Source organism: Dermacentor silvarum, chromosome 10 (assembly GCF_013339745.2).
Source record: "Dermacentor silvarum isolate Dsil-2018 chromosome 10, BIME_Dsil_1.4, whole genome shotgun sequence".
In the NCBI taxonomy this organism is placed as follows: Eukaryota; Metazoa; Arthropoda; class Arachnida; order Ixodida; family Ixodidae; genus Dermacentor; species Dermacentor silvarum.
Window position 1 is genome coordinate 101,567,115 of NC_051163.1, and position 25,406 is coordinate 101,592,520.

General features: G+C 47.1%; 1 protein-coding gene across 1 annotated transcript in view; it reads left to right on the forward strand.

Moving 5' to 3' along the window:
* The window catches only part of LOC119466370 (ATP-binding cassette sub-family C member 2-like), an 87,759-nt gene extending 66,261 nt beyond the window's left edge, over window positions 1–21,498 (forward strand). Inside the window, 3 exon segments of the mRNA XM_037726881.2 lie at window positions 14,318–14,484; window positions 18,773–18,967; window positions 21,290–21,498. Of these exon segments, the coding sequence (XP_037582809.2) occupies window positions 14,318–14,484; window positions 18,773–18,967; window positions 21,290–21,440 (513 nt within the window). The 3' untranslated portion in view covers window positions 21,441–21,498.
* Window positions 21,499–25,406: the final 3,908 nt, after the last annotated feature.

Genomic DNA, 25,406 nt, shown 5'->3' on the forward strand with positions numbered 1-25,406 from the left:
AATATTCAGCCGAAGGTCATACTTTCGTCTGGAACAACTAGTTTTTATTTTCTAATTAGCCTAGAATTTACGTTGGCGGAGCAAAAGCACTTCAAATTATGCGCAGACTCTAACTGAACTGGCTGCGAAGCGATGATATATCACTGATAAAGAAAATGTGGGCAGTTTGCACTAGCGTTGCAAGGCTGGAGTAAACAGTGGAGTTGGTGATCGACCTAGCTTATTCCAGGTTTTACTAGGCTTGGCTAAGTTTTCCTAGGAAATTATAAGTACTGCTAGGCACGGTATTCCAAATCGGCTCGCCGCCGACGCGCAGATTCTGGCTTGGCCGCACGACGCACCTCAAGATCAGCGGCTTCTTCTTCGGGTGTCCGGATCTTCTTTGGTCCTCCCATGTCAAGGCTACATGTACTCGCCACAGAGTCAACGAGAGTTCTGCCCCCGTCGCGGCGTCTGCGAGCTTTAGCTCCCCGGTGACGTCACGGCCAAGCAGCGCCTCCACACTTGCCGGGGCGTGTCTTGTCATAACCTGCCGAGCCGCCACCAGAGGCGCCGGCTGCAGTCACGGTACAGTGCCTAGAAAGTATATTCTAGGCACTGTAGTCACGGTCACCGCGCGCGTTCGGCGCGAACGCGGGGAAATGCGGACGGCGTCGGCAGCAACTCTGCGCGTCGCCTCGTCGGTGCTGCTACAATTTCTTTCTCTCTCTCATTTTATCTTTCTCTCTCCCGAGCATAGCGCGCGCCGCGCGCATGCTCTCCTTCCCTCTCCTTAACGCCCATGTCAAGGCAACATGTGCACGCCACGGAGAGAAGGCGAAGCACACGCCGCTCCGCGAGGTGGTTGCGAGGCAACGCGCGGTGACGTCATCGCCAGGCGCAGTTTTTTCTTCGCACTAGGCGGCCTAACATAGAGCTTAAACAGCTCCACTGTTAAAATAGCGGGGATATGCTTTGTTTTACAACCAGAATTAGTAGTGCAGCAGCAGCCCCGAAGACGGGGCACACTATTCAACTCGTCACGCATCCACATGGCTCCTCGGTCGTTTTGCAACCGAGCTGATAGCGTGTCCGCTCGCATCCCGTCAAGACGCGCTTATCAAGAATGCGAGATCTACGTAGTGCCTCGGCGTGCCTGAGCGGTCTATAGGGGCAGCTGATGACTAAAATCGCTTGCCTTTTTGAAGTTGGCATATCTGAGTCATAATACGGTGCCCAAGTTTTCAAGCGAAGCTTGTATTGCCTCACTTGGTGCCACGCTAAAAAACCCAGCTGCTCTCTGAGTAGAGCAGCTGTTCCAGCTGCGCCGGCGCCGGATACTACGTGACCAATCAGGGTCGTTTTATGTGTCGCGGTGAGGGAAAGGGAAGGAAAGGGGGTTGGCTCGCGCTCAGCCGGGCTTCCTTCGCCACAGATCAGTTTCGGCGCCCGGTTTGGAAGGCCGCACGTGGTGCGTTCCGCCGAGGAGCAGGCTGCGTTTGAGCAACGGCGCCGCGTCTCGCTCCGGAAAGGGCTCGTCGTCGACGTGCCGATTCTAGCATGAGGGCTCCTGAAGCCCAGGCGAAACGTCAGCAAAGAGCCGCCGACCCTGAGTTTAGGGCAAACGAAGCGGAACGCCTGTGACAGCGGCATCTTGCCTACAGGAACCCAACGACGGTGGTTCACGCCTCGGCAACGCTAGCGCCAACTTCCCCGGTGCGACGGCCAGGTTTCAACGCGAGTTTCTCAACCGGAACTTCGGAACAAGCTGCAGTGTGTGTGACCGCTTGTGGTTCGAGCACAACGTGGTACTCGTCAGTGCAATTCGTTCCGAGGAACACCGAAGAAACACACGACAAGCTTCGCTTACCCCGATTTTCTCGACAGGGGAAGGGCTTGTGATTTTTTTTAAACCACAGCACTCGCAATATAAAGTCGTAGAATTCGACATGCAGATTACGTCCGAATACATAGCGCTTTGAATGCACGGATGGTGATTACAGGATACAGATAGTGTTGTGTATTACTGCTCGCGTCAGGTGCTACAAGCGCGCGATTAACGACGCTTACGATAAACAATCTGATCCACCATGCCTATTTTAAAACCAATTGCTTTATTTGGCTCTTTCGGTAATTTTCATGATCGTCAGTGATCGGAGGTTGATGATCTTTGAACTTTGCCAACGCAAAGGGCACGCACTCTCGCCAACCCAGCTGTGGGGCGCGTTGGCCGACGAAGGACAGTTATCATACCTTCTTGAGGCTCACTTACGGTAGCGCGAGATCGTTGTCTGTCCGAAACGCTACCTAACTACCCTCACTCCAAATAATATGTGCCTTCAACCGCATTGTTCTATTAATAAAGTGAGTACCTTTCTAGAACCACTCGGCTATTCTTTTACATTAATAACAATCATCGTCGATGGTCTTTGTGCATTTTTTCTCTGTAGTTCTCAAGTAATCACCTGACTGGGCAGTGTTGTGCTTTGTCTCGTTTTTTAACGCAGTTACCAATTATTAACTTAATTATTTACGATTCTACTTTTGTTGCTTATATAATCTCATAATTTATGAACCATAACTGTTCACCTAGAAGGGAGCAATTCTTCGTCAGTGCGCTCGATAATTCTTTCACTAAATTGACAGAGTACACCGACCAGCCCTGAAAAGTCGCTACTACGTTTCGCAAAACATCAACCCTTTGGGCACATTCGACAAGAGGTGGGAAAAAGTGAACGCTGCCTCGTACCAACGCATTGACGGCTTTGTTGCACCACCGAAGTCCAAAAATCGCTTTCATTGTTTTACTTTCCCACCAATCGTCCGTCATTCGACATGTAGCTCCATCTCGCCGCTTGTGTTTCAAGGGTGATAAAATGTGATCCAACCATATTGCAGTAATTAAAAAGTCCGAGGACACCTGAGCGAGTTATGAATGCGAAATCATTAATGTCCAATTGAACGCCGCTGAGCGGTCCTTCGAGTTTTGTGCTGCAAGTAATCTTCCATAGCGGTACGTGCCGTCCGAGCCAGCAAACAGCAGAAGCCTGCGGTGCCAACGCCGCATGCCACCGAAGTCCTGCGCGACGAGAGACTCTGCGCTCGCGCAACACCTGGCGCGCTATCGCGGCAGCAAGTGTCCCCTTTCGCCCGCTCTGCTTAAGGCCCCTAAACAAAACAACTTGTGTTATCTAGGGACCTTATCTCTGTTCCGTCGAGGCGCGCTCGTGACGTGGCATAGCAACCAATGGGAATTCAGGTGCCCCTTCGCTGCTCCAGACGATAGACGCCGGCTTTTCCGCTCAATGAGCCATATGACGCGTTCGCATCAATAACGCCCAGCAACTGACCCTCAGCTGAAATGGCTTGATTTATAGGGTGGTGGTTCTCGAACTGCTGCATTTTAAGGCGGAAGCCTTCAATGCCTCATGAGACGATGGCCTTGAAAACGCGGCGTGTGGAGCAGAAAGTCATGTGATCTCGCCTCGCGCGCTCGTGACGCTGGCTCGCGCTTATTGGCTCAGGCCTCGACAGAGCAGAGCTAGCGAAAGGGAACGCCGCATCTGCCGACGCGGCGGCGGCAAATGCTCACTTGCGTTCGTTGCGACATGGACGACGCTCAGCCAGGTCCTAGTGGAGTCGGCGGGCATTGCCACTCCCTCAGCTCCGCACTCGGAAAATCAACCCCAGCCACATACAGGGTGTTTCAGCGAACACTTTCAAAAATTCTTAAAGGTTGCCTGTGGCACATAGCACAATTTTAGTTCATAAGCTGGTCTACTCGAAGAGGCGGACATTACTTGCACAAGAAATTGAAATGCACAATTGAATAATTACCAATAAGTCACTAATTAAGTTTTTAACTAATTACCTGATGACCCATGTTGCAATTCACAAACTGTAGCCGTGTAGCTCACAAGGCGGATCCACTTGGAACGAATTCTCGGGATGACACCAGTTTCGAGATATTAATTATCGAACTTTGCGGAGAAATGCATTGGCGTTCCAGTTAGTATCTTAACAAAAAGTCGCGTTATGCATTCAAGCACTTAATTAACTGGAACGCCAATGCATTTCTCCGCAAAGTTCGGGAATTAATATCTTGAAACTGGTGTCATCCTGAGAATTAATTCCAAGTGGATCTGCCTTGCGAACTCCCCGGCTACAATTTGTAAATTGCAATATGGGCCATCAGGTAATTAGTTAAAACTTAATTAGTGAATTATTGTTAATGATTCGATTATGCATTTCAATTTCTTGTGCAAGTAATGTCCGCCTCTTCGAGTAGACCAACTCAATAACTAGAATTGGGCTATCTGCAACAGGCAACCTTAAATAAATTTTGAAAGTGTTCGCTGAAACACCCTGTATATACATACCACCCTAGCTCGCGAAAATCAGTCACTCGAACGCGAATTACAAACCCTACAAGCCACGCATGCTAAGGAACTGGCACAGCTAAGGGGCCTCATCATGGGAATTCGTACCTTACCCCCCGCCCCATCCTCCCTGAACTCCTCAGCCACCACACCCCCGCAAACCCCAGGACACTCCTGTCACCATTTCAACACTAAACAACACGCTGAGTGACTTCATACAGTAGATCACACAAATCACGCAGCAGATTACACAGCAGCTTAACCACGCCCTCCTGCACCAAAGCACACAACTTAGTGCTCGGCTAGACTCCACTGAAAATCGCCTTGGTGCACGCATCAGCGAAGCAAAGCAGCATATCGCGTAAAATGCGAGCCATCACAGGCACCACACCGGCCGCGACACAACTACCCTAGCCCCCAGCCGCTTATTGCTGGCTCCCCAAATCCCTCATCCCACCTCTCTGCAATAGCATGGGCAGCTCAGCTGCCCCAAATCAAAAATCCTTAGAAATCTGGCAATGGAACTGCCGCGGCTACCGTCGTAAATGGCGCCTATTACAACAATTTATTCACAAACAACTGGTGCCGCCGGAAATCATCGCACTGCAAGAGACAGACACTCCCCGCACTTGCAGGATATGAGGTATTTAATGGCCCGGAGGAAGGGAAGGAGGCCGTTCTACTAAACAAGACCCTAACACTCATTGGCCATGACACCTATACCTAATACCAATATTTACAGTTTTATTCTCGAGCTGCTCCTGCAAGGAAACACGAAGAACACCAAACACCGCGTCCATATCCCGCCTAAACAGTCGAACACGGATCTTGGGTCTCTCATTCACGAAGCCTGCCGTATCACAAGAGACAAAGAAATCGTCATACAAGGCGACTTCAACCCACAACACAAGTGGGACTACAAGAAAAAAAACACATGCCAAAGGCAGACAATTAGCTGCGGTTATAGACGATTTTCAGTTAGACTGTCTTATCGATCCGGGCTCACCCACGTGAATCGGAAACAGCGTATGCCAAAACACCAGTACTGATAGCTCCCTCTAGTTCGGGTCAAGGCGACGTACAGTTGGGAAAACATGCAAGAGACACTGGGCAGCGACCACTGGGGACTCATCATGGGGATTCGTGATTCACCCCGCGCCCCATCCTCCCTGAACTCCTTAGCCACCACACCCCCGCAACCCCCCAGGACACTCCGGTCACCATTTCAACACTAAACAACACGCTGAGTGACTTTATACAAATGTCGCCCCATCGGGCAAGCAAGGATCACAGACTGGGCCGCCTTTCGCAAAGAAAGCACCTTGACTCTCGCACGTCTTACAGATATTAGTGATTAGACTGCACAACTTACACAACTGAGAGACAAGTGCACCGAGAGCATAGCCAGAACATTACAGAATCCAGAAGTTGACGACCATCTTCTCCCCCTTTGGGAGACACGTTGCAGCCTCATCAATAGGTGGAAGACCCAGAAGCACAATCGCAAGTTAAATCTTAAGATCGCCGCTCTCACAATCGAGGCGGAAAACTATCCGGCGCAACTTACCCGCCTTAATTGGGCTCAATTTAGCGACACTCTACAAAAAATCGCTGGGCACGGCCCGCACCTGGCATATCCTAAAATCACTCATTGACCCCACAAGAACGAAAAATGAAATGAATAAAGCAGTAGGAAGACTCATCCACACCTACCCTGGTACTGAAGATGAACTCTTGGAGCAAATCCGGCGCAAGTGCTTTGGCCCCACCACCCCTTCTCCCTATCAGGGTACGTAACAGGGGGGCCCAAATCACACCCTCAACAACCCCGTTACGGTCGATGAGGTCTATGCCGCTATCTGCAGCTGCATTCGCAATAGAGCCACCGGTGCTGATCATGCCAACTATAACCTTATAAGGAACTTCAGAGATGCAGCTGTTAAGGACCTCACAACTTTACTCAACGCACACCGGGGAACAAGGTAGTTCCACCCGAATGGAAACATGCAAACAATATTCTGATCCCGAAACCAGGCAAGGCGCTTCAGATCGAGAACCTTCGACCTATCTCTCTGACCTACTGCCTTGGCAAAATTTATGAGAGAGTGATTAGCACCCGCCTCCAGCACTATTTAGAAGACCATTAACTCCTTCCTAATACCACGTTTGGTTTCCGAGCCCGACACGGTATTTATTTCCGAGCCCGAGCGGGAACAAATCCCGGCCACGGCGGCCGCAGTTTCGATGGGGGCGACATGCCGAAAACACCCGTGTACTTAGATTTAGGTGCACGTTGGACCACCAAGAACCTTGGGTGATCCAAATTAAGCCGCAGTCTCCCACTACGGCATGCCTCATGACCAGATCGTGGTTTTGGCACGTAATACCCCATAATTTTTGCCCGATTATCACCCTAAGATGTTCTTCAAATCAAAGAGTAAGTCCTCGAGGCAGTACCCCAACACAAGGCACACATCCTCTTGACCCTGGACGCTCTTGACCATGTTAGTCGTCCGACTGAACTCAACTGCGGTCATCGAACCTACGAATACGTCAAGACCTATATCTTACCAATCGCACTGCGACGATAGGGCTGGGCACGCTTCGATCTGCCTCACTAAGCGCCCCCAACAAAGGAACCCCGCAGGGGTCTGTCATCTCCCCGCTACTTTTCAATGTAGCAATGATAGGCCTCGCGCGGAAACTCCAACATATTGAGGGAGTCCATCATGCGCTTTATGTGGATCGGATTACATCACGCTATGGACCACATAGGGCTCCCTCGGAGAAAAAGAAACCAAGCTGCAACAAGCTACCACCTGCGTGGAAGACTACGTACGTGAATGTGGCCTGGCCTGCTCCACAGAGAAGTCGGAGCTCATCCACGTCTCGCACGGAAAGAGCAACAAACCCAACACCCAAGATCCCAGCCATCGACTACACATCATGCTGGCCGGACAAGAAATACTGGAGAAAACTCTCGTTCGCCTCCTGGGCGTGTGGGTGCAGTCGAACCGTAAGAACAACCACACCCTCACCACCCTTCGCACCACCACTCTACAGGTCACTCGTATGATTGCGCGCGTCACCACCCGTCGACACGGCATGCGAGAGGAGGATACGATGAAACTCGGCCGCAGACTCGTCGTCAGCACAGTGGCTTACAGCCTCCCGTATCAGCATGTCGCAAAAGGGGAACAAGACCAGGTAGACGCCCTAGTACGACGGGCGTATAAGGCGGCCCTTACGCTCCCTCTAGGAATCCCCTACAAGAAACTATTAAGCCTTGGTGTTCATTACACGTTTTGAAGAGTTACGAGAAGCACAACTAGCCACTCAACTAGCCCGACTCACACATACTGCCACCGCCGGGAAGGACATGCTGCGACGCCTTGGGCATGTGGGCCCCCTTCGAGAAATCGCCGAGAAACAATGTATTCCACTCAACCTCCAGGCTAATTACAAAGTAGCCCTCATACCCCGTCATATACCAGAGAGCTGGTATATACCAGAAAACGTAGGTTAAAACGGGGCAGGAAGTTAAAGCGCGCTGACGACAAGGTGATGAAAAAACTAAAAGCTACCCTTGAGTACAAAATGCCAGAGTCCCGAGAACGTTATTTCACTGAAACATTTGGGCGTTTTGCATCATGAAAGCCCATGAAAGTTCAGGCAGTTCCTGGGGGCGAAGGGCCATCGACGAATCGAGCAGGTGGTGTTGGGCAGCACTTTCGTTACAGACAGCAGGCAAAAATAACGCAAATATTTAATTATCACTTTCAAAGCGTGTTTTCAAATCCGGACAACGATTCTGATATCACTCCCGCAACAGATGGATCAGGCGGTCTTTCCATATTCCTGGAGGGTGTAGTTAAACTACTCTTACGGTTGTACGCAAGAAAGTCAACAGGTCCAGATAACATCCGACTATTTTTCTTAAGAGACACGCACAGCTAGTAGGTAGATTTTTTTTCATAATATTTAATAAGTCTTTAAGAACTGGTAAAGTACCAACATATTGGCGACTGGCTCATGTTGTTCTGGTTTTTAAGAAAGGTAGCCCGGTAGAAATTAGTAATCGTCGACCAATTTCCCTTACATGTATTTCTTGCAAGGTGTTAGAGCATATTCTGCTGAAATATTTAAATAACTTTTATTGCGATAGCAATTATATGGACACTCAAAAGCAGATTTCTGCCGTCGGCGTCGCCGTCGCCGTCGCCGTGAGGTTCCGTATGACGTCAATGGAGGTGAAATCGTCGCCGCGCGCCGAACGCTGTATGTGCGAGTGAAAGGGCGCGAGGGACGCGCGCTTTCACGGGGAGTGAACGCACGGCGGAGAACAAACGCGCGTTATGCTCTGTGCTCCCTTAAGGGCTGCAGAAGTAGGCGTCTCTTTCCTCCTCTACAATCACCATATATGTAGAGCAAACGTGCCTTCTTCCGACGCACGAAAGGCCGTGGGGGGGAGGGGGAGGGAAGGGAGGCGACGTTTAGCTGCGGCACCAAGTGCCTATTTATATCAGAGGCTCCGGCAACAGTCACCAACGCCGCAAGCATTTTGAGCGAACGCGGGCAAAACGCCGACGGCGTCGACAACAGTTCTGCGTGTTGCCGGTGCTGCTGCATGTCCAAGTTTATACAGCTGATAAAGCTGCTATCATTACTCCGTATAGCTGTCTTCAAATTTGCTATCGCAATTGATGCTTCACCTTTCAGGTGAAACTGCGACAACTTTTTTGGATGAACACAATACCATACACAATGCACAGCATGGGTTCCGATGGGGCTTTTCTACTAACACGCCAATAATAACAACTATTATTGAATTTGCTAAAGTTCTAGATATGATTGGTCAGGTGGACATAATATTTTTGGCCTTTTCCAAAGCTTTTGACAGGGTGTCTCACAATAAACTAATCCTAAAGATGAAAACAATTGGTATACCTTCCGAAATAACAACTGGGTTATATCTTATTTGACTAACAGAAAACAATATGTAGATATAGACGGCTCGTGCTATAGAAATTTAGATGTTTACTCGGGAGTACCCTAAGGTTCTGTAATAGGACCGGTCTTGTTCAACATCTATATCAATGATATCGCCGAATCTGTCAAATCAACTGTTTCAGTTAAATTGTTTGCCTACAACTGTGTCATTTTTAAAACCATCAATTCTGTTTCTAGTCATATTGAGTTTAACGTGAATCTAAAATTACTGGCAGAATGTTGTGCTAAGTGGGACATGGTTATTAATCTTGAAAAAACAGTACAGATGCCTCTTACTAATAAAAGAAACAAACTAGCGTTTTCGTATAACATAAACGGCAGCGTTATCAAACAAGTAGAGGAATATAAGTATTTAGGGATTACGATTACATCCAGGCTGAACTGGACCACGCGCATTGATAACATATGCTCTCCAGCTCATAAAATATTGGGCATTTAAAACGCAAATTAAGAAGATTATCAAACGAGCTAAAAACAAGGCGTACAAAGCCATGGTAAGACCATCTCTCGAGCACGCAAGTATTCTATGGGACCCTCACACAACGGTAGATAGAGAAAAAATAGAAAACATTCAAGGATTAGCAGCTCGTTTTATATTTAACCGCCACAGACGCAGAGACTCAGTCTGCTATGTTTCAGGAAGCAAAACTGGAATGCTTAAAATAATGCAGAAGGATTGCTAGGTTTCTTAGTCACTTATATTAACACGAAAGTGTTTTATGCCGGGGTCCACCAAGACTTCACTGACGTATTTGCGTCACGGAAATACGTCATACGGAAATACGGAATGACGTTCTTACAATGTACACGAACATAATACAAAGAAAGAAACCAGAAAAAAAAGTTCCACAAACATGCAAAATTTGGAAATCGAACCCACGACCTCTCGGTCCGCGACGATAGATCGCCGAGCGTTTAACCCATTGCGCCACAAACGCATTTGCAGAGAGCTACACAGACGCGCCTTATATATCTAACACTCCTCCGTGTACCCGCGCTCTTGCTCGGGGCGGTGCCGCCGCCTACGAGCAGAAAAGAGAAGTACTGCATTATGACACTAACGCGCACCGACAGTGAACGCTTCGGTGGTCTCAGCACTACGACGCCTCGATGCCAGCATTCGAAGGGACGCTGGCATCAAGAAGCACTACCAACGCCACCTAGGTGGCGTTCACCGTACTCAGCACAGCGGAGCGTGGCCTCCGCAATTAGCTCTGAAAATGTTTCTGAAGTTGATCGCGGAGGCTGCAATTACGACGCGCTGTACGCGCTGATTTGACTCGGTGACGATTCAGTTACGTGCTTTGTCTTGCGCGTTGTATTAGTGTGTCAGTTACGTGCTTCGTCTTTCGCGTTGTGCTAGCGTGTGCAGCGTAGTGCAGCTTCCATATGCACGACGGTTGCTCATGGTCATCGACGTTGGTAGTCGTGATGGAGGAGACATGCCACCAGGCGTCAGCGTGGGTGCATCAACGCCTAAGGGCGCTTTAGCCACAAAACACCAATAGACATTATATATCAATGTGCAATAAACATTACACTACTTCTGTGAAGACACGTTTCACTTTCGTGTTCTATACCGATTCCTATATAAGAGGGATCAACCACATTTTTTTTTCTAAACTATAGCTAGCATTGATCCCCAAGAATACATAACTAAACAATCATTTGAAAAATCTCGTCATAGGCATCAACACTATATTGACCCTATTTTTGCTCGTGCGAATGTTCATACATATTCATTTTTCCCAATACGATCGCAGACTGGAATCCATTGCCACATGATTCTCTCCTCCTTGCCCCTGATGAGTGATTTGGATCGTCAGAATGCACCGTCTGTGATGTGCTATATTAACGTTGCGAGTTGCTTTTTTTCCTTCATAACTTTTTCTTATGCATGCAATATCTCGTTCAGTTTTGCATGAGCATGCACCGTTCATATTTAGTGTCGTTCTTTTTTTTTCAATACGCGTGTTTTTTTTTTCAAGGTCGAATATATTTGTCCTTTTTGTATCCTGCCTCTCCTGCTTGGACCGTTTTCAGTCCGTATTATGTCATAAATTTAAAAAGTATGGACCCGCAACTTCATCACGGGTGATGGGAGGTCCGAATTGAAGCTCTCGTAAAGACAATTCAAATGGGATCAACACAACATATCTAGATGCAGCGGTGTATACCGGAAATCGCAATAGGGCTGTAGCCACAGTGGTCGACCATCATCATCGCGAAATCAGCACTGCATCGATTCGCTGCACCTCCATCACGGAGGCTGAAGAAATGGCCATCGTATTAGCCATTGCCCACGGCAACAACCAGGGACGGTCGCTGAACATCCTTACAGATTCCCAGGTGGCCTGCCGAAATTTTCTGCATGGGCAAGTCGGCCGAGCAGCAATGAGTATTCTCCTTGGCACACCAGATCCTACCGACCCCTTAGATGCACGAAATCTCCCCATCTGGCATAGCATAATAGGGACGCCGGGTCACATGGAACTGGAAGGGAACCGGGAGCACGGTGTAAGATATATACTCTTTAGGTGGGGACACTTCTCGGCTTGCTTGGTAGACGCGATCGACCAGATAAAGTAGCAAGGGCGCGCGTCTATCGGGGCGGTGACGGCAGCGGATACCTATCGGCGGAACGACGCAACTTCAGTTAGAACGCAGGCGAGAGCGTGCGCCAACAAGGAACCCGCGCATGCCCTCTCCCCGGTGACCTACTTTCGTGCGTCACTCAATCATTTCGGATTTCCCGCGAACCACCGGTTGCTATAACAACGGGAGATTAAACCAATAAAAAGCTTTCTGTGTTGAAGTTGCGTCGTACTGCCGATAGGTATCCGCTGCCGTCACTGGGCCGATCGGCGTGCGCCTTTGCTACTTTATCTGGTCGGTCGAGTCTGGCGAGTGTCCTCACCTAAAGAGTATATATCTTACACCGTGACCGGGAGGCAGTCAGGATGGCTCGAGGATACACAACATACCGAGCACTCCATGATCCTGCCCCGCAGGAGCCTACCCCAGTATCGTGTGGCTATGCGACCATTTTGAATCACTACAAAGAACTCAGGTGGATCCACTCCCCTCCCCATAAGAAACTAACAAAGGAGGAGGCTGTCAGCTAGTGCTTAATTCAGACTGTCAAGTACCCCTACTTGCACATTCTCAACAAAATGCACCCAACGGCATACCCCGCGCTTTGCCCATGGTGCTCTGAGAAGCCAACGCTTTTACACACTACCTGGACATTTCGGACCATCCCCGGACTGCTTCCTATAGACCAAGCGAGTGTGGAGCGGTTGGAGGAGCTGCTGCCCATCGACAGCCTTGACGATTAACTCAGTTTGATCAACAGGGCGCGCAGAGCGGCAACTGACTGTGGCGCCCTGAACTGAGGGCAGCCACGTCCGCTTGAATGGGTCCCATGAACCACGTGGGCTTCACACCACAAACTCCATTTATTCTTTCAAATAAATGTTTTTCTCCTCCTCCTGACGTAAACTCCATTTATTCCTTCAAATAAATGTTTTCTCCTCCTCCTGACGTCGGCAGTAGTTCTTTGGAGAAGATTTGGTTGTGCATAAATGAAAGAATGAAAGAAGAAAGGAAGGAAGGATTCTCTCTGCAAGCGCACGACTGAAGAGTTGGATCTGATGTGTAAGAAAGAAATGAGAAATGAACAAAAGCTTCTATGTGTGCTTGTCTGGGGTCTATGAAACAAATATAGGACAAAAATGCACAGGGAAGGATTCAATGAAAGGCAAGGAAAGATTCAAGCAAGGATTTAATGAATAATGGGGCCCAGAAATGAAATACCGCATCCCTCACGAGCTCAAAAGAAGCCACACAACCATGGTGCACCGGATTCGCCTTGGCTGTAAACTTGGAACCCAATGGAACCCAATTCGCCTTGGAACCCGATGTGGTTGCCATACAGTCTCTGACTGCAGGATCTCCTTTTGTATAACATACCTTGCACTTGTATATTGTCATGTAGGAGTGACGGTCAAGAAAACAGTCGCAAAACTATGAATGGCGAACCTGTGCCCACAAAAGCAAGTTACACTCGAAACACAGTCGGTGATTGTCGATATCTGATAAGCGGGTCAATCGCGTCGGCTTTTATGCTGAGTCATCGAAGGTTCCTGAGTAATCGCTGGTGCCGGCGTATTTTCCCGAAAGTACTACACAATTCGCGTCACGCATACACGCAATCTGATTACACAATGTTCGGCGACAACAGACAGCGGATAGAACCACCAATAACATTCGAGAATCTTCTGATACATGCAGGCGCGTCCTGCGCTGAGCGTTAACACTTGTTAGACGGTGAAACGTGGTCACCTGAGAAAGATAAACAAGTACACGTGTCAATATTTCTTAACTAATAAAGTAAGTGCTGTGTGTTGTATTTTTCTTGATTACTTCACCTCACATGACAATGCTACTGCGTTTCCTGTCTGTTGTCTACGCTAGCTCTTATGTAATACCCTAACAGGAGCCTTCGAATGCTCACACTGACAAATGCGACCGATGAGTCGCTAAACCGAAATGTCTCATGATATGCCGTTCACGTCTGCTTTAAATGTCATCGCCTGCGTAAAATAAGTGTCTGCATATACGGACGTCCGGTTCCTTCGCATCTGATTGGTTCAGCTGCTCTGCGACTGCGGTCGCGCGACTGAAAAATTGAGCAGTGAGCGACTGGCCCAAAATGGTCGCTTTTCAAAAAAAGCGACCATTTTGACTGGTCGCTTTGCGACCAACTTGGTCGTGCGACCACTGTCAGTCGCCGGTGTGAATGAGCCTTAGCAGCGAGTGTCTGACGTCTCTCCTGTGATAGAACGTTCTTATTTTAGACGAGTACGGGCCCTGTTTTCTACGTAGAAATACGCGTTTCGTTTCTATAGCTGGGCTGCACTGAGAAAAATTGTTTGTCAAACTTCCAGGACCCAAGCATGGTGAGGGGCACACTGCGAATGAACCTGGATCCTACGAATTCCCACACAGACGGAGAAATCTGGCAAGCGCTCGAGAAAGCACATCTTACAAAAGTAGTCGCCGGTGACGTCAGGGGGCTACTTCTGGAGATCACAGATGGTGGCAGCAACCTTAGGTAAGCAAGGTTTCAAGCTAAATCGTAAAACTTTTTGTGGAGTCATTGCCATAATATCATGTTTTCAATGTCATTCCAGCAGAAATACTGGCAATTTAGGGCAGAAGCCGTAGCATACCGCTGAAGATGTAACAATTTGAAAAACTATATGCACTCGAATAACAGAGAGAGTCATGGTAATTCTTTTGGGGGAGTACTTCCAGTATGAATTGCACTTTCAGCATTTGTCGAAGTGTCCGAAGGAGGTTTTTTCGTATTATGGACACGTAAATGAAGCGTATTCCAATATAAGAGCAAACTGAAGAGTTTTAGCAACAGGTTCTGGTGGTGAAGTGGGTTCTTACAATACCTCTGGGAAGATAACTGCTCCAGGCTGAATACTATCTCCGGTGTCTTCTATTCCATTTTTTTCCTTTTTTTCTTTTTTTACCATGGCCGCGACGCCGGTCTGACAGTCTACTGCACTGCAGCTGTCGATGATGATATACGTAACGGAGCAAATGTAACAAGATTTTTCTAACGGGGGCTATTGCTGTGAGATACAATAACGAACGTACTACACGGACGTATTCAGGCTGCAATAGTATGCATTAGAACTAAGTGCGCGCACAAAAATAAAGCATAGAGGAGGTTTGTGCAGTGCATGTATTTTGATCGAGTTGTGTTCTGTATTTCAAAAAGACTGAAAAGTGAGAAGTTGCTACTCGCTCCTAGTGTAACATTACGAGACACACACTGTTACAAGTAAAGGTTGACACAGAAATTATCGGAGATGATTGTCAAGAAAGAGGGAACGAGGAATAAGGAAAATATACGGTTTCCTACCATGCGCTGGGAGAGGGCAAAAAAGGATAAAAGTAGATGATAAATACACAGCAGAACAACATCAGGAAGAGCGGAACACATGTGCAAATCTAAACATGCTGAAGTGTTCGTAGTTCTTTGCCCAGGCAGTTGTGCGAAAGAATCGCACAATATTCAGCGCTGACAATCGGTGAGGCTACTTTTGTATTTTCTGTGCCCGAAATTGTGTTAGGCTGTGAAACACTCCTTTGCTCAAGGAATGGCAGCGCTGCACTCTGTGTACATCCATGTACTTTGAGCAGATGTAGTGTGCTGGTTTCCCAAGAGTACAAAGATGACGTTTGTTAATGACCATAGCACTTGTCTATTCGCAATTGATACCTCATTATCATTTAGTGCATGTCAGAGTAGGGGCAGCATGCTGCGGTTCCTTGACAACCTGTGCCTATACGATAGTGCCGGCCATTCTTCGGAACAGTCAGCCGTGTTGGCTTCGGTCACCGACGTGCCCTCAACTTCAGATGCATGTGGCGCTGGAGGGAGCTACTGGGAATGTACACGTCACCTTCGCAGCAGCCGTACTGTGCCTACAAGACTGTCGGTGGCGACGTCGGCGATGCCGCACAATTCCAGTGGCACGTCTCTGCATGTCGAATATTTCACCGTTTCTTTGAGGATAGCGTACGTTTCTTAATTTGATGGCAGCCTTTTAAGTGGCGTCATGCGAGCCGTGGCAGTTCGACCACTTGAAGATGGTTGCACGATAAATGCCTTTTGTGTGGTTCCGCGCCCACGAGGCACACAGCAAATTGAGCCTTTACACACGGCCGTCATGTGTCCATGTTTTAGGCACTTTTCGCACTGAAGTGGTTTTGGAAGAAATTGGCGAACTGTGTGCTGGAAGTGACCTACCTTGACATATGACGCGCTGTGTCAAGGTTGCATTTAACGGTGACTACAAAGGTGGGGATTGTCAAATAAGCGAATAGCCTTATGCGGACATCCAAAATTTTGGTGGACATGACTGTGGGACGACAATGACGACTGTGTGGTGGCGATGTAAAGGACGATCGACGCCGCGACCAGCATGACCAAGAAGGCATGGCGACAGCGGATTCTCGCCAGTCATTATTATGACTGTAGCATATATTGACAATGAAATGAAGACAACCGGACGACGATGTCGTGACAGTGGCTCCGCACCTGCGCTTCCTTCTCCGCTACGTTCATCCGACTATTCGCTTTACGACCATGCAGATCTCATGCACTGTGGTAGTCGGTCCCAGCAAAGTTGTGGTACACCTGCAAGACGAAACGCCACATCTTGACAACAGACACGCAACCGACTTCGGCTACGAAGGCGCATCGCAACCGTCATCCCAGACGGCGGAGACAAGGAGGTTTTATGTAAACCTCCTTGGGCGGAGAAAAGTGACATATAGCGCCACGACCAAGCACGTTCAGAAGACACCAACTTCAGACGCTTTCGAACAGCACAGTTCCCTCGCGGGACAACACGTGCGTCTCGGAGCTGTTCGCAATGATGATGATAATGATTTATTGGCATCCCCTTTAAAACGGGACGGTGACAAATAGTCACCTTAGCCTGCTTCGGTTACTCAGGTATGCTATGCATATGTTTTTCATTCTAGCATTTTTGTATACATCTCTTTGATCTTTTTTTTTTCTCTTTCTCAAAAGTTCTCTATCTACCTTACACCGCTACCTATGCCTGCAACGGACCCGGTCGTATCAAACTCTTCCTTGCTTTTTTTTCACCAATACTCTAAACGTCTCTTGCTTATATCGACTGCTGATCGGTTGATGCTTCCGTCCAATTCGAATCCAAGCGCTTCTAAGAAGGTGTACGTTAACAATGGGTCTCACTGGGTGAATCCCTTCGCCTTTCATGAGGATGTGCTGAGTGGTCTCCGGATTTTTGCTGTAGCATACACATGCCTTATTTTGTTGCCTTGAACTTAGTTACTTTGCATTGAGTTGCTCAGTTTTTTTTTTTAGTTATTCGATTGTCAATAATATTCCAACCTCCCTTTGCTTTCACTCATTCCTTTCGTTCTTTCCCGTTTCTTTTTTCACGAGCACCATTTTTCTGCCGCTACTTTTATTCTTTCTGTCAGACACGATAGTTCACCGACCTCCAGCGGAGCAGATACCCCCCCCCCCCCCCCCTTCCCCGTCGACCAGGTCGCTTCCACGAAAAGAGGAGCCTACAATGACACGTCAACCGGCTAACACACGGCGCTGCCTCAAATTCCTCCACCGACTATCAGTGGTGCAATACCTTTATTTCCAATTCTACACCCTCGCTGCTAATACACTCTCGCTCGTTACCTCACCCACCCGCCTTCCCTTCTCTCCCCTTTAGAAGAACTCTTCTTATATATACTGCACCGAGGAGAGCATGTGTCGCCTTGAAGAAGACAAGTCCACTTGTCGAAACGTTGGCTCATGCTCTCATCTTGTTCTCGTGTTGCTCATCGTCTTGAATTTCCATCTCCCGCATTTCTCGCGTTTTCCCCAGAAGTTTTTGCCATTTTTGTGTTACTAAACAGCTTATATTTTCTTGTTTTTCGCACTGTTCCTTACTTTTTCAAATTGTCTGTAAAGTTACCGTAAGCACTGATTGATGTATATCTCGTTTTCCCATTTTGATCATTGATGGGAGTCCCCCTGACATTTTCTAACTTTGGGGGTTCCCTGTGTTTTCTATATAAAACTGACATCGTTGATGAATAACCTTGAAACGTATAAGTTACCGCTGGTATAGGGCGGCTAACACGGTCTTTTCTTTTATAGTAGGCGATTGATTCGTTAAGAAACGCTAATGTATTTTTTTTCAATGTCTTTTCTCTTGTAATTGTGTCCTGTGCAAACCCCCTAACGTTTCTTTTTTTTTTAGGCAGACAAGTATTTTATCTTCAAAACAATTATTTTATCGCAAAGCGCCCACAGAAGTCACATTACTTCGGAGTAGGCGCATCGCAAAATGTCGGTGGGGTTCATTAGTATCGTGTCACAATGCGCACATATATTTTAACAACATTTATTAGCATTCTTAAACCGCTTATAAATGGCAGTTAGATGCTAAGTGAGACAAACTATTGGTACACAACAAATCAGTTATTAAATGTGAGCCTGAACGAGATAGGTTTAGGAGTCCACAATATTACTGAAGTGCAAGAACTCAATGTGTTTCCCCTCATTGCCATCCTGGCTGCGCGGCCACATTGTCGACGCACGCGCACATAAGTGCAACACTCCTGTCTAGTAATCTTAGTATTAAGCTCTCTTAATGTGCACGCATTCAAGTATGTAAAGGTTACAACAAGGGTAGTTGCCCGCGTACCCTGAACTGTTATTAGTGTGATCAGAATATTCCTTTGTGACGTCATCGTTCAAAGCGCCTCGATCTTCTCTCAACAGAGAGGTATCGAGTATATAATTAGAACTGTCCACCGCGCAGTGTGGGACAACGGCAGCTGGTGTGTCTCGCCAGAGCCCTCTTGCGTGGATCCAAGATTCTTTTGCTGGACGAGGCGACGTCGCAGATGGACGGCGACACAGACCGCCTGATCCAGGTGGCGCTGAGGGAGGCCTTTGCAGACTGCACGCTCCTCACCGTCGCTCACCGCATTCATACCGTCCTCGACTACGACAGGTGGGACGAAAACGCGATCACCCACATTACCATGTGGCATGGTCACATGTGACCCACATACGAACTCGATTCGTACATACCTGACGTTTCTGTCAGCAGTGTGACCGTCATGTACCGCACAGGAGACAGCCAGACTCTTCTGCTGCCTGATATAGCGTTAAATCGCAGAATGTTATTTAGTATATTATTTATTTATTTTCACATACTGTCGATCCCTCATGGGATGATAACAGAAGGGCAAGTACAAATGGTAGTATTTGCGAACAAAAAAAGCAAACATGAATGCATTATATAATCACAAAAGTGTTATTGCAAAAGCTCTTGCTTTTGCAAGATAATTGCAAAATAATTGCAGATAACTGCAAAGTAATTACAGATAATTGCAAAATAATTGCAGATAATTGCAAGAAACAACACAATTAAGCACGCCATCACGTACCGATTCAAGATATGGGTACAATTTACGATAACCTAGAAAAATCTGAGAAAATAAACAAAGCAATTCAAGAAAGAAACTAGTAAACACTTGTGATATAAAATACGTGATGGACATGCTAAACAAGTCTCAGTCATGCATATTATGCATCCTAAAATACCTAAGTGTTGGTAAAAAAGCACATAGATTAAAGTGCTAGCGTATGAAGATCAGTAACAAAGTAGAATAAATCAAAGCTGTAAGGCGAGTAGATGTTCTTCCACTGAACTAGCAAATGTGTCTAATGAGGTGCTGTTACTAATGAATTCACTCAGATGTTTCCACTCTCTTATCGCTAAAGGAAAGAATGCATTCTTAAAGCAGTCGGTACGAAAATAATACTCATTGAGTGCCTGTGTGTGTTTATGTCGCGTTGGCCGTGTATCAGTTCTGGAGATGTATCGATGTAGCGCACTTGTGACAATGTGAGACTTTGTGACCATGTGCAGTTAGGGCGAGATTGCCCAAGTCGATGTGTCTTCTGCTTAGTATTTGTGCACATGCTAGTTACAACGCAAGTTACATGCTACTGATTTCTATTGGTGTTTCCGTAGACGATATTGCTGTTGTGCTAAATATGCATGTCCCATTTTAGATTTTAGATGTACCGAGCGCCGCCTAGCTTAAATAGGAGCGCCAGGTACGCATGGTCCTTTTAATCTAAACCACTGGCTACTTCGCGCTGAAATTTCACACACAGGCAAGATTTCGCAGTGGATTCGATTTATTACCATGTTTGCATGCATTACTTGCAAGGTTCATAGGCAAGAAATCAGAACTACATGACATCAGTGGTGAGGCCGTAGTAAACTGGTCCGATCCACTGTGATGGATCGGCCATGAATCCGGCGATAAGAGGGTTAAAAAGTTGTCGCGTTTCACCTTAAAGGTGAACTATCAATTGCGATAGCAAATTTGTAGAGGGCTATACGGAGTAATAATAGTAGCTTTATCAGCTGTATAAACTTGGGCATGCAGCAGCACCGGCAACACGCAGAACTATTGTCGACGCCGTCGGCGTTTTGCCCGCGTTCGCACAAAAATGCGTGCGGCGTTGGTGACTGTTGCCGGAGCCTCTGATATAAATAGGCACTGGGTGCCGCAGCTAAACGTCGCCTCCCTTCCTCCCCCCCCCCCCCCCCCCCCCCAACGGCCTTTCGCAAGTCGGAAGAAGACGCGTTTGTTCTACATATATGGTGATTGTAGAGGAGGAAAGAGACGCCGACTTCTGCAGCCCTTAAGGGAGCACGGCGCAGAACGCGCGTTTGTTCTCCGCCGTGCGTTCACTCCCCGTGAAAGGGCGCGTCCCTCGCCCCCTTTCACTCGCACATACAGCGTTCGAATTGGCGCTGAGCCGTGCTCCCTCAAGGGCTGCAGAAGATAGCGCCAACCTTTCCCTTTCCCTCAAGAACCACTTATCATCGGCGACGATTTCATCTCCATTGACGTCATACGGAACCTCACGGCGACGGCGACGGCAGAAATCTGCTTTGGAGTGTCCATATAATTGCTATCGCAATAAAAATTATTAGGGTAAATAACTTTAAAGGAAATTGATGTATGTCACTGTGACACAAGGGACACAGAAACGTTTTTGTATTTTTTTTTTGTAACGTGTAACTCTTTTTGTGCAAATTAGGTGCAATTTGGCAGAGTGTATATTGCGATATGTCTTATTTCGACGTCCTGTATGGTATAATGTATCTCGGTGCAAACCAACTCTTCGTTAACGTTGCAATCCTCCACACAGTATTGACCTCGAGCAGAACATATAGGTAGCAAATGCATGAAAGTAATAACCATCATGAGCGCCGTCTTTTTTTTTTTTTCATTTCATCTCTCTGCAGAATACTTGTGCTCGAAGATGGAATGGTTCGTGAGTTCGACTCCGTGCAAACGCTGCTTTCAGACACGTCTTCCGTCTTCTACAGCATGGCTACCGAGTGCGGCATTTACAGCGCTCAAAGCGAACCTGATCTCATCAGTACTTGTTTTTGACGGACTGATTTCGTACCAGTTCTCCTTTCTTAAGTTCTGTAATAAAGTTTGCCTTCGCACTGGATTAAGTGTCATTTATATTAAAGAAATTTATAAGGTCCTAGAAAATGGCGCAAATATTATTTAAGAAATAAAATAAGTATTCAGCAATATGATTTCAAACGCATTACAAGTGTTTCTTCTGGTATTTTACCACCACTCGTTTTGCTCGCCATTGCCACACCACTGGAGGTGAGTATAGCATGAATAAACAGGAATAGATCATTAATAAAACGATACCGCAAAAGCCCGTGGGATTATGCCAAATCTTTCAGTATACAATGTAGATATAAAGTACCGAAGTTGTTGCAAAAGCAACAAAATATATGTCGTTGTTGCCGGATGGATGAATTACCCATCTCCATCCGAACATTCCAGTATAAGCCCCTGCGCCGTCACACTAGAGTCTTCAACCCTATGAGTGGTTTCATATTGTCGTGGGCGAATGCTTGAGATTCCGTGCGTCGGGGTCAGTTCGCGTATACGTAGGATTTTTCTGTTTTTGTGTTCTTGCGTGAAACATGTGAAAACCGATGATCGTGGACAACTTTTTAAAACCAAAAGGCTCTTTTAACTGCAACTAAGGAACTGGGAAAGGGTGAAGGGTCAGGGACGGGGCACAGTATTTCCGCTTGTAAGGCTGACGTCATGCAATGGTGCTGCTGTTTTAACACTGTAATGCTAAAACGCCGTTCCAAACCAAATAAACCCATAAAAGCTTGGTCGTCTTTATTTCTCGCCATGCAGAGTACATTTATACACGAAAACATGCACAGCGAGCTCTGCGGCGTCGAATCACAAACGGAAAGGACGCGAACGCGGCGATTCCCTTCTCCACCTCCAGGCATCTTCCTCTTACAGCGCTCGCTTCCCTCGTTGCGACGAACACAATTTTGCCGATTTCATAGACGGGGCATCTACGCTTGCGCGTAATGACTACGAAAGAGCGATTGAGTTATCATCTAAATAGTATCGTAATGAACTAATCAGCAACTGCTTTTCTGAAGTACCCGCAACTGAACACTCGCTCGAGTGTATCAAAAACAGTATCTTAGGCTTTGCGTTAGGTTTTCCATGCTTAAACGAGAACTCTGAGGCACCAAAATAGCGTATAGTGTACATGATACATGGAGTATCACAGGATTAAGCAAATTTAGTACAAGCACACTCCGCAAATTGCCCGGAAAACATTTGCCTCCTGGGGTGCTATACAGGGGCCGTATTCTGAAACGTTCGCCTAGGCGAAATTTCTTTTTTCGCTTTCAGGCGTGCGCTGATTGGCTGTTTTAGCAAAATTATATGGGCTGATTGGGTGGTTGAGCCCAACGTCATTCAATTTTGCTCAACCAGCCAATCAGCGCGCACGCTGATTTCGCCTAGGCGAACGTTTCAGAATACGGCCCCAGGACGCGCCGAGTTTCGCGAAACTCGGGATTTTCACGAGCTCTGTATTATTCAACCCCTGTACTATTTTATTCCTCCCTCAGCGGGCTCGTTAATCTTGCGTCGTTGTATAATTATCCGGATTTACACTCAGTTTATTAGCCTGAAAAGCCACTTTCTTTATGCTCCAATACCTTTTGAATGACCTTCGCCTCGAAGGCAGAATAACCTAAGCAGACATATCGAGAAAGCCCTGCTGCCGTTGAATTCAGTGTTTGTTTGTTAGTGAGTGAAGAAGTGGCTTTATTAAAAACTAAATGAATAAATAAGAACAATCAGAAAATACATTTACATAGGGCCTAAGCATGACATTTTTCCATAAGGCTCATTGTTCCTTCTAAAACCATGGAGCTCGCCAATCAGTAGACGGGCTTGGTGTACGACGAACACCACTCTTCATAGGCTTCATCGTCTGTGCCGTGGAGAGACGGTCCCTGCAGGGCCTTCTGCCTGTGGACGGCCAACGCTCGGCACTATAGGAAGCCTACAGCTACCTTCACACGCTATTCTGCAAATAAAGAATAAAACATACAGCTTGGAATGCCAGGTTAATCCCAACATCTGCCTTCCGTCTGCGTGAAAGCTTTGTGGATTAGATTGCATACTTCATCATTACAGTATATCATGTCATTACGTTCTCGAGATGCGAAAGATAGCGAAAAAGCCGTGCCTGATTCACAGGCTGAAAAGATTCCGGCAGAACCTATCTCACGATGAATTTAAACGATAATGAGATTCGCATTGAAGCAATGTAAAGCGACACGCCGTATTGTCACCGCCGAAACGTGTCATTCATGTGCACGAAGCGTGTGTGCAAGCGGGGTTTCTCTCGCGCCTAGCATTCCTATATTTGTTTCTGCGTGGACTTCAAAGCCATTCACCTATACCTGCCCTCCCACCTGTTTGATGTGGCGGTTTCTAGCTTCCCTGGCCCGGCCCACCCGTCCTTGACATATCTTGCTGTGCGCAAATCGGCGTTCTGTAGGTCGTTCGATCTTGTCGATGCTCAACGCATTTAGCAAATGTAATGCTATCTATTCCGCAAGGCAGTTGCTAAACTTACTGGTGGTGCAGTTTATTTTGCAATCAGCATGTCATCAGCACTGCATGGTTCCAGCTAGCAGGCTGACCTGAACCGATTATTGTAAAAATTTTGCATGTCTGAGAAAACTCGATCTCGGTTCCGTTTGTGCCTTTGCATATTCTGCATCTCATAGCAGCACACACTGCGCGACTTATCGATTCACAAGTTCAAATAAAGTCAGCCTATAACCTGCGTTGACAAACGCGCTGACGATCTACATGGTGCATTGCAACAGTCGCCTTACTTTTTCGACCTGCCTCGCGGACTTCCCGTAGCTCTAACCTGCAACAGCTTACTTGTTCAAGAAAACGGAAAGGTCATGTTTCTAACGTGACTTTTTGGAATCGTGGGGATAGTGGGCGCACAGATTGAACAGATTGCGCAATTTGAGAACACAGAAAGAGCCTGAAGCTTTACCGCGGAGCGAATTAAATTTCTGGTCAAATAAACACACACACACAGGTTAATGCGACTAACCGATTCCTTATCACGCACAACCGACCACTTACATATACAAAAAGGGTCAACAATCGTCGCCACCAAGACGATTCATCCAAATGATCGCACATGCCACACAAGACATAAGGCATCGCCGAAGATGAAGTTGTTGACAGTCTTAACAATCTCCCCGTGAATTCATGTGAGCGCTCGCGAGATAACGCAATCCTGGCGAAAACAAACAAACACCGAAAATATTATAAACATAACAATGTGCATAGGCGGGTCCATCATTAATCATATGGGCAGCAGCGAAAAAATATGCACAGCGAGTTTCACTTCGCCTGTTCAACTGGCCTCCATTCTGGGTACATAAAAGAGCTAGTTTTGGTAGAGTGTACTGGATTGCGCCTCATTCTACAGTGTACTAGAAGGGGGCAGTGGGCTTACTCAGCGGCTCCTCTGACGCAGTCAGCGTCGCATGCAAGAGGTGGCGCCACTGGCAACTTCAATGTAAGCTTTGCTTGCAGAAGCTTTGATTTTCCTTGCGTTTCTGTCGGTTTCAGTTCGAAGCAGTTCACACTCTTATTTGTTTTTAATTTTGGCATACTTGACAGTCTTTACATATCTTTAGCAAGCACTATATTTGTTTAGGTCACATGATATTTGCCATAATAGTACCTTGTGGAAAAGCAAGACGGCAACTCTTGGTCAATTTGCTGCCTATCCTAACTCTAGACCTTTTGTGCAAAGAGGTCGTCGCTGACGGATGTTGCTTATGCGGAAGGGGCCTTCGAATTTTCCGAATTATCGGGCAATCGTAAAAAAAATTTGAAAACGGTTTCATGCCGTGTCGACCTAATGGAAAATTTAGTCAGACAGAAAACAGCGCGTGCAAGCTTCCCAGCTGGGCTCAAAAAAAAAAAACTATCAGGCATGCTGACCAGGTTTGTGTCTTTGTT